At 47.4% G+C, this 10,046-nt stretch overlaps 1 protein-coding gene across 1 annotated transcript; it reads left to right on the top strand.

Annotated features, from left to right (window-relative positions):
- Window positions 1–643: 643 nt before the first annotated feature.
- On the top strand, window positions 644–7,656 carry EFNA1 (ephrin A1). Its single transcript, XM_027871235.1, has 5 exons — window positions 644–889; window positions 4,944–5,239; window positions 6,074–6,139; window positions 6,316–6,369; window positions 6,805–7,656. Exons 1-5 carry the CDS (start codon window positions 798–800, stop codon window positions 6,915–6,917), a joined length of 621 nt encoding a protein of 206 aa, XP_027727036.1. The 5' UTR covers window positions 644–797; the 3' UTR covers window positions 6,918–7,656.
- Window positions 7,657–10,046: the final 2,390 nt, after the last annotated feature.

The following is a 10,046-nucleotide window of genomic DNA, read 5'->3' as shown; positions in this document are numbered from 1 at the left end:
GCCTGGTGTGAGAGGAGCTGGGAGGAGCAGTGACCCGGGCAGAGTCCGGGACTTGGGGGAGGGGACAGAAAGGGAAAGGGTGATAAGAGGTAAGGGGGAAGGGATGTGGGAAGGAGCACCTAACCAAACCTAAGAGCTCTGGAGTTGTCATTTATTACACAACACATCTACAGCTAGTCACAATACAAAGTTGTCCAGAGACCCCAGCGTAAACAGAGCCCCCGTCCCCAGACGCAAGGACACACATAGAAGTGTTCAAGTCTGTCTCTGTCTCTGTCTCTCTCTCTCTCTCTCTCACACACACACACAGACCCACAACAAAACACACAAGTATTTACCATTGAGATAGTCACACACTCCAAGATTTACGCAGACACGCAAACGCAGAAATACAAGGTACAAACCCACAAAGACATAATAAGCAGATATTGAAACATTCGGAGGCATACCGTTTCCTATAGTGACCCCCACATCCCCCAACACACACACATACACACACACACAGAGGCGCTCGCGGGCTCTGCTCCTCAGGTTTCTCCCTTCCGTACCCCCCTGGCCAGGAGCTCGGGGCGGGGCGGGGTTGGGCAGGGGCGGGGCGGGGTGTCTGGGGCGGTGTCGGCCCCAAAAGGCGGAGCCGTGGGGTAAGGGGCCAGAGTTGTTAGCGCGTTCCTGGGCTGCTGCCACAGAAAAGAACCGGAGCTCTGGACTGTATAAGAGATATCCCTACACTCACCCTCTCCAAACCCAGCCCGACCTGGCCCAGGGTGGCACAGTCCGGCCCGGCTAGGCGCCACGTTATGGAGTTACTGTGGGTTCCCCTCTTGGGCTTATGTTGCAGTTTGGCCTCCGCTGACCGACACAGCGTCTTCTGGAACAGCTCAAACCCCAAGTAAGCTTCCCCAGCCTTCCCCCCATCCCAAACCCTGGTACTTGGACACCTTAACTGACATTGCCCAGGCAGATGCAACTGCAGAGAATCCATAGCTGCTCTCCCCGTTTAGGGGAGTTTTGTTAGAGGCATAATTTTGTGAACCCTTTCGCTTCTCTTATACCCCTTCGGGGAGCATCCCTCTCCCCCTCCCTCCCTCCCCCCATAACCTGACTTTTCCTGTGTTTTCCCGTAGCCTATGAGTACCCCTAAGACTTTATAAAGTCAGTGAGTCTAGGGTCCTAGACAACCCACTCCCAAGCCTAACAGTCACAAATCCTCCTAGTGGAATGATAACCCTCATGCCCAATCCTTGCTCTGTGCATGGATAGTACTTTTGGACCTTCTAGGCAATACTCCCAGAGTCCTTTCTTGTAAATTAGATGCTTTCCCTGAAACCTGGCACAAATCAGTTTGTTGTCATAGAGGAAAGTGTTCTCTGCTCAGGGTGGGCTGGGACTGTGGCCAAAATGGGGCATATACCATCTACTGAGACTTGAAACGGGGTGTGAGTGGTATACATGGGATTCAGGTTGGCCAAAGATTGGTGGGCGTTTGTTTTGCAGAGTTAGAATCAGGGAGAACACCTAGGAAGAGAGGTTGCTGAAGTGTACAGATGAGGTAAGGAGGGAAAGAGACAGGCACTAATATCAGGAAGGAGTTAAAATGGGTGGGAAGGAGTTAATTTTTCTCAGGACTGGTTTGAAGCTAGGAGGCAAATGGTACTGGGAGGGACAGGAGACAGTGTCAGCTTCTTTGTTCCTGCCTGAGAGTCCTTAAAAATTGTGGGAACTGTTCTGGGGGGATTATTGGAAAGGTGGAGGGCAGGGAACAGAGAACTGGGCATAGGCTGAGGCTACTGTTCCTAGAATCTGGCCAGTGCTTTAAGTTCCATGCCCTTCAATATAGCCTGTTTCCTCCAATCCTGTATTACGGGGAGGAGGGAGGGTCCCCAGCCTGTTGTCATCCCAGAAGGGCAGTGCCCTCTTGCCCAGGGCCACTTGCTAAGCCTGCCCTTTCCCTCCTTCCTTTCCCAGGATTTACTCTCCTGACCTGGTCTTGCCACAGTGGGAGAGTACAAAATCCTTGTTTATGCCCAATGCCAGGTGCTGGGGGGAGGGGGAGCAGGAAACCATTAGTGGGGGGGGGAGCCCTGGCCTTTTCCGTTCCCAAGTTCCCAGGTTTCCTCTCTTTCAGGAAGGAGCCTCTTCCTTGCCAACCTCCCCCCTTTCTCCTCCCCCTCTTCCCAGAAGGAGAGTAGTAGTGAAATCAGAGACTTTCCCAATCTAGGGAGAGTGAGTGAGGGGTATCCCAGTCAAGCCAAGCCTCTGCCCCTGTCCACCTCACCTGCAAGATCAAACATATTAAACCAGATTCTAGACCAGAAAGTAGGCCTAGAGGAAGTGAGAGCAGGCTGGTGTTGAGGCTGGGCCCAGCTTGGAACAAGTGGAGATATTTATGAGAGATCGATAATCAAGAGGCTTATGTTGGTGATTAATGGTAGTGGACAGCAGTCTCCAAGCCTATTGGCAGAGACAGTGGTGGAAGGAAGCAAAGCCTTGATCTGAAGTGGGCACATGTTTCTTTGGCCTTGTGCAGGGCACTGAAGCCCTGTTGTGCAAGCTTACACAGGCTTGTCCCTTTGCTTTTGGGGGTTTCCAAGGATGTATGGACAATTTGACTATCACCAGGGTTCTTAAGCAGAGAACAGCCACCTTGGCACATCTTACAGGCTCTGGGGGGCGCTGGGGCTGGGGCTAGTGGTGGAGGCGGTGAGGGAGTGAGTCAGTGCTTGTCATGGGGAGAGGGAGAGAGACGCCAGCCCCAGAGCTGAAATACCTGTTCTGAAATGGCTTCTATGTTTATCTCTCCAGAGAGGAATTTTAAAAGCCTCTCTCTCTCTTTCTTCCCTGAGGTGGGGGAAGGGCCTGGGAATACCCAGTCTGGTTGCAGGCATGGCACTGCTGGACATGCTCATGCCTAGTCTTGGGTGTTGGGTGGTGCTCGGTACCCATGCTCCATGTGATAGGCATCTGGTGTCCACTTAAATCTCTTTGTCAGCCCTGGCCCCGTCTCCCTGATGCCCCCCAAGCATTGATTTTGTTCAAATAGGCAAACAAGGCTGCTGCCTCTCATCCAGTTCTGATGGTGGCTACAAACATTTTGGAAAGTTGACCAATTTGAGATGGCTACTCTTCCCACTGAGACCCCACCTTGCCTGGAGCCAGGTGTCTGGGTCTGTGGGAGGAGGGGCAAGTGGGCAATCAGGCTGGAGCCTGTAAAGCCTGGGGGCAAATGTGGGGAGGGGGAGAGGGGAGATAGAGAAACCAGTTCTTCCTCGGAAGGAAGCTGAGGGAGCTGCAGCTAATCAGAGAATTGCAGCATTTCTGGAATTCTCAGGGAACTAAAAGTATGGATTTCAGGGACTAGGGTATACAGGATTAGGAAAACATGGAGAGTTGTGGGTGGGAAGGATTGATTGGGAGGAATTTTGGAAAAGAGCTAGAGAAGGAAGAGAGGAGAGGTGTGGGAATGAGATAGCTTAGATTTAAATGACTTTGAGAAGCTTTTGAGATAGCAGGGTGAGTTGGTGAAGGTGATTTGGGGAGGTAGTGTAGATTGAAAAAGCTGAGGAAGACAGATCTGAGCCACAGTTGGGAGGACGTGGGATACTGATGAGGGAGCCTTATTTGATGGGTCAGGTAGACATTTGTGGGGATTAACACTGAACTAGAGACAGGCCTGCAATCACACTGGAGCACTTGGGGAGATTCAGGGGCCAATTAGAAGAAACCATCTTGCAGTTATTTAACATTTGTAGGTGTGCTATAATGATTTCAGGATACCATTGGTCCACATACCTAATCACTCTCTCTCTCTGTGTCTCTCTCCTCCTCCTTCCTCTTCCTGTCTTTCTTCTCTTATGTCTCTCCCCCTCTCCCTCTCTCCCTTTTCTTCCTTCTCTCTCTCTCTTATCCATCTATCCATCTTTCTAGCTATCAGACAAGAATAGGGTACAGGATGTGAAGGTAATGGGTGTCTATCAGTAGGCTTGTGGTGCAAATGTTACTGTAGATTTTGGAGAAGATTTGAAAGCTGATGGGGAGGATAGGGAGAAAGCAGAAATGAAAATTTTGTGATCTTGATCTTTCTGGTGTCCTGGATTCCTTTGGCAGTCTCACCAACTTTATGGATCCCTTCTCTGAAGAATATTTTCAAATGTATGAAATAGATTATATGATATTGCAACAGAAGTCAGTTGTATTGATATACAGTTATCAAAATATTAAAAATAGAAATTCACGAATCCTATGTTAAGAATCTCTGTACTGGGGGGTTGTATAGAGAGCTATTGAGGGAGCAGGTACATGACATGGTGGATAGAATGTAGGGCCTGGAGTCAGAAAGACTCATCTTGGTGAGTTCAAATCCAGCCTCAGATACTTACTAGTTGTGTGACCCTGGGCAAGTCATTTAACCCTGCTTGCCTCAGTTTCCTCATCTGTAAAATCTGTAAAAAGGAAAAGGAAACAGCAAACCCCTCTAGTGTCTTTGCCAAGAAAGGCCCAAATGGGGATACAAAGAATTAGACACGACTGAACAACCACAACAACACTGAGAGGTTGATATTTGGGAATTTAGTGGAGAGATATTCAGGGGATGAAAGTAGCGTTTAGCGCTTTCATGGGGAGAGATTTTTTTTTAGGGTAAGGTATGAAACGGAGGAGGAGGCATTTAACCAAGATAATAGAGCTACAGTAACATAATAGATGAAATGTAAAAGTTCAGTAATAATGAAATAATATATAAAATCAGAATGCTTTCCCTCCCACTGGAGGTCTTGAGGCTGAGGTTGGATATCCATTTGTTGGGTGTGTCATAGAAGGAATTCTTTAAGGAATGGTCATAGATGGGACCACATGGCTAATAAGGATCCTTTGTACTCTATGATTGTATTATTGGATTCAAGTTAACACACACACACACTCTTTTTTTTCCTCTGCTCTATGTGCAGGTTTCAGAGTGAAGACTACACAGTCCACGTCCGACTGAATGATTACTTAGACATCATCTGTCCACATTACGAAGATGAGTCCGTGGCCCCAGATGCCATGGAGCGCTATACACTGTATCTGGTGGAGCATAAGGAATACCAATTGTGCCAGCCACAATCCAAGGAGCAGGTGCGATGGCAGTGCAACCAGCCCAATGCCCGGCATGGTCCTGAGAAGCTATCTGAGAAGTTCCAACGTTTTACCCCCTTTACCCTGGGAAAGGAGTTCAAAGAGGGACACAGCTACTACTATATTTGTGAGTCAATGGGCATATTGGGCATGGGATGAGCATAGTGTGGGAAAACAATGAAGATGAGGCAGAAGAGCTCTGGGGAGGGAGGGTTTGGCTAGAGCACATGGAGTACGCTGACCAGGATAGGAATGGGCTGGGCAGCCAGGAACCAAGAGTCTAGGCCCACTTACTGGGGCTAAATTTTTCAAAAGTTGCTCTGACTCTACTCTTCAGGCATCAGGGGTCAGGGGTTCCCTAAACCAAACACTTGTACCAGATGAACAATTCAATCTGCCCACCTTAGACTACACTGGATCAAAGGAAAGTTTTGTGAGTCTAGGGTGTCAGATACACATAAAACAGGAAAACAAAAATAATTTCACCAACACAACAAAGCAAGGTAGAAATTCAAATCTCAGGTGAAACCAATCACAATACATACCTGAGCATGTCTTAGGGATACTTTGCTTAGTCTCCGTATTTCTTTTCTCCGTCCCTTGCCAGATCAGATGGACAGCTAGGGAGATTGACGGCACTTCTTATTTCAGTGACCCATCTCCTTAAAGCTTTACAACAGTTTATGTTTCTCATGTCCCTACTTTTCCTTATTTGGGGAGTTGGTTTCCAGGATATGAGACTGGAAACTCAGAAGGACATATACAGATCATTAATACCCAGGCACCTTCATCCATTGAGGAAACCATTAATGTCCAAGTATCATCAACAGTCTTAGAAATGCATTTCCGTAGAAACATTAAGAAAGCCAGGAGCTAAGAAAAACAGAGGACAAATGGGTAGAACCAGGATTTTCCCTTGAAGGGGGGCCCTTTCTCACCACAATATGGGTGTCTTTTGCAGCCAAACCCATCCATCACCATGGAGATCAGTGCCTGAAATTGAAAGTGACTGTCGATGGCAAAATCAGTGAGTATATGGGCTATTTGTGTCAATTCTGCTGGCCACCCCTCAACATCCCCCTGGAACTCTAGATCATAGGACCTAGAGTGGAGATAGAAGTCTCCTGTGGCTGCCTAGCTTGTTCAGAATGGGGATTTTCCTCTCTGTCTGCCCTCTCACTCTCCTCTCTTAATATCTTCCAGCTCACAGCCCCCAGGTGGACGCCAATCCACAGAATGAGAATCAATTTTCCTCAGGTGGGTAACAGACCATAACTAGAAAGAGGTGGAGTGGGGCAGAAGAGGGAGGAAAATGGTAGATAGGAGAGTTAGGGTATTGGGAAGGTCCACACTTGACGTGAGCTGGTGGTCTTGACTGCATTGGGATTTGGTGATGAGATGACAGAGCAATGAGACAAGCATCTCTACAGTAGCTGTGTGCTTTCTCACTAAAGGGGTGGGGGTACCTCTTCCGTGCTTCATGAGACAATTTGATTTAGTGGAAAGAAGCCCTGGATTTAGAGTCAAAGAATCTGGGTTTGAATTCCAGATCTGCTTTTCCTAGTAGGAAAAAGCATTTCCCTTCTCTCGTGCCTCAGTTTCCCTTATCTGTAAAATAAGGAGATTGGATTAGATAATTTCTACGACCTATACCATCCCTGAATCTATGATTTATTCTTTTCCTTCTTCCAGATGATGCAAATGTCCAGGTCCTGCATAGTGTTGGACACAGTGCTGCCCCTCGGACCTTTCCAGTTGCCTGGGTTGTGCTGCTTCTGCCCCTCATGCTGCTTCATACCCCCTGAGGATGGGCATCAAACCCAGCTTTTGAGGACTAGGACTGGGCTGGGGAAGGAGGGGGTAATGGCCCCTTTCCAAGGGAGAAAACTGGAATCCTCTGCCCAAGGAACTCCATCCAGCATAGTACCAACCTGCCACCCTGGTGGCATGGGTCAGTATTAGGGGTGTCAGGAAAGATTGGCAGTGCCAACTTGTCCCCTGCCCCCATGGTTGGGAGGACACAGCTCTCTTCATTCCTCCTGTTTTGCCAAAGATCAAGAACCTGAAATTAACCCAGGGCAGCTGCTCCTCTTAGAAGTGGGGAGCTTATGGATGGACCCTGGGCACGGAATGGTCATGCCCTCCATGGAAGACCCAGGAGTGCCCAAGACGGAACTCTAAAGGAGTAGAAAAAAAACTGAGCTTTTCATGTGGGAAGGGGAGGATGTGGAGAAGAAAGCACTTTGTGTGCACTCAGGGTCTGCCTTCCCTACGCACTCACATACAACTCCATCTGTAATGCCATATTGGCAAAAGAAGGTTACAGCCTGGGCTCTCCTAATTCAGAGCCACCCCTCAGGGGGCTATCTCAGAGCAAAACCAGGCAGGCAAGGAGGGGCAGTGCCCCAACATGTGCTGTGTATAAGGGCGGTGCCCATTGTATATATATATTTGTATGTAAAATCTCTCCCTGGAGAGATTTCTATAACTAAAGTTGTTGTTTTTACACAAGTGCTCTTTGTCAGAATGAAATGTGTTACTTTTTTTTGGACTTCCTCTGCCCCATCATTGCACAGGTTGGAGACCCTGTCAGGCTACTTCTCTGTCCACATGGGACCACCTCTCCCCTTGCCTGAATGTTTAGGAGACTCTCCTCTTCTGGGAGCAATATAGTATAGTGAAAAGGACAGTGGATTTGGAATTGGGTGATTGGAGTCTAAATCCTGCTTCTGTTACTTACTAGTTTGATGGTCTTAGGAAACTCATTCAACCACTCTGGATCTCATTTTCTCTTCTGTAAAAGAAGGCAGCTGAGTCATCTGATCTTTTTTTTTGTTTGTTTTATTTTAAGTTCTGAATTTTCTCCCTCCCTCCCCACCCCACACTAGAGAAGGCCATCATTTGACACAGATTATATGTGTGTGTGTAATGGCATACATACACACATACATCTGTTTATCAATTCTTTCTCTGGAGGTGAATGGTATCTTCCTTCAAAGGTCCTTTCTAGTTGGTTTGAGTATTTATAATACTCAGAATAATTTAGTCGTTCAGTTGTTCTTTGAACGATATTGCTGTTACTGTATCCAACGTTCTCTTGGTTCTGCTCATTTCACTCTTCATTTTTTCATGCAAGTCTTTCCATATTTTTTCTAAAGTCAACCAACTCATCATTTCTTACAGCACAGTAGTATTCCTTCACAATCATATACCACCACTAGTTCGGCCATTCCCCAGCTGATGGGCATCCCGTCAGTTTCCAGTTCTTTGCCACCACTGAGTCATCTGATCTTGAAGACCCCCTTCAGTTCTATGCCTATGATTGCTATTTATTTATCCGTTTATGAGTGCTAAGAAAGAAGTTAATGCCTCTCCCCATTTGCCCTGCCTACCATCATCTCCTAAATTTTCTCTTCTGTAAGATGGGGACGAGGATACTTCTGGAAGGGCTTCAACCTTCTGTGATTGTAGTATTCCATCCATAGTCAAGAAGCTCTTGATGTCCAGCCTCTTGTTCCTTCTACATCTCAGCCCTTGTTTCATTCTCCAGAAAAGTAGGAGCCTAGCACACTCTCCTTGAGTCACCCCTCCTGAATTCCCAGCCCTTTTCTGAGGCAATTTTCTCTGTTGCTCTCCTGAAGCACACAAGGGACTTTCCTAGGCCTTCCTTCCTTTCCCTTTAGATACTGGAGTATAGTTGGTCAGAATCCTTGGATTTATGGGTTCAGGTGCTCAAACTGCCTAGGATCTTGGTCTGGGCAGGGAATGGGTGAGTCAGCTGTGGCACAGGGGCAATGCCAGCACTATGGTATGTGGGTGGTACCCCCCATCTCCACTACGAAGACTGTGTGGGAGGTGGAAAGAGAATTCCAAACGCAGCAGACTCACTTGCACACTATAGGTACCTCATACATGTTTTCGAATTGATTTAGGTTACTCCATTATTGTATGGTGTGTCACAGTTCTGGCCACCTATGCAGATCACAGATCAGCAGCTAATCTGTAATTTCTGTTCCTAGTTGCATCAGGATCAGCTCACAGTCATAAGGCTGGCATGTCAGAGCCAGGTTTTCCTGATTTTCCCCACAACCAGACTCCCCAATCTATTACTCCCTACATTACTCCCCTCCAAGCACTCCAAACTGGCCTTACTATTCGCCCCTCCCTTTCACACTCCTATCTCCAGCCTCAAAGTCTGGGGCATGGCTGTCCCCATGTCTGGAATGCACACACTCTTAATCTACATACCTCAGATTCCTTTACAAGGGGTTAACTCAAGTGCCCACTCCTATGTGAGGCCTTTCCTAGTCCCTACAGCTGCTGGTGCCTTCCCCTTACCTCCCTACCCTACACACACACACTCAAAGCTAACAGACTTGTGAAGCACTTATTGAAGTGCCGGGAATGCAGTAGGTGCTTAATAAATGCTTGTTCCTTTCTCTCATATTTATTTGGCATATACTTTCCACATGCCTATATATGTATGTGTCTCCTGGAGAGAATGTAAGCTCCTTAAGGAATGGAATTATTTCACATTTTTTTGTCTTTGACGCTAGTGCCTAGCACAGTGTTTCTTGGCACATTGTTTAGTCTACCAGTTGTCTGACTCTTCATGGCCCTGTGGACCGTCCCGTGCCAGTACTGTCCGTGAGATTTTCTTGTCAGAGATACTTGAATGGTTTACTATTTCCTTCTCCAGCAGCTTAAGTCAAACAGGTTAAGTAACTTGTCTGTGTTAAAAACTATCCGTGGCTGGATTTGAACTCAGATCTTCCTAACTCCAGCCCCAGTAATCTTATCTACTGAGCCATCTAGCTGCCTCCAAGACAGAGGTTAAGTGACTTGCCCAGGGTCACACTCTAGTAAGTAGCTGAGGCCACATTTGAACTCGGGACTTCCTGACCTGGGGTCTCTATCCACGGAGCCATATAACT

The sequence above is a fragment of the Vombatus ursinus genome, unplaced genomic scaffold (genome assembly GCF_900497805.2).
Source record: "Vombatus ursinus unplaced genomic scaffold, bare-nosed wombat genome assembly UNPS02014798.1, whole genome shotgun sequence".
Taxonomy (NCBI): Eukaryota; Metazoa; Chordata; class Mammalia; order Diprotodontia; family Vombatidae; genus Vombatus; species Vombatus ursinus.
Note: the sequence above shows the minus strand (reverse complement) of the source record. Positions and strands in the feature narration are given on the sequence as shown.

Coding starts and splice junctions, on each gene's coding strand:
- EFNA1 (XM_027871235.1), top strand. CDS start 798: ATGGAGTTACTGTGGGTTCCCCTCTTGGGCTTATGTTGCAGTTTGGCC. Junction 5,240..6,073: donor ACACAGCTACTACTATATTT/GTGAGTCAATGG, acceptor TGTCTTTTGCAG/CCAAACCCATCCATCACCAT. Junction 6,140..6,315: donor GACTGTCGATGGCAAAATCA/GTGAGTATATGG, acceptor AATATCTTCCAG/CTCACAGCCCCCAGGTGGAC.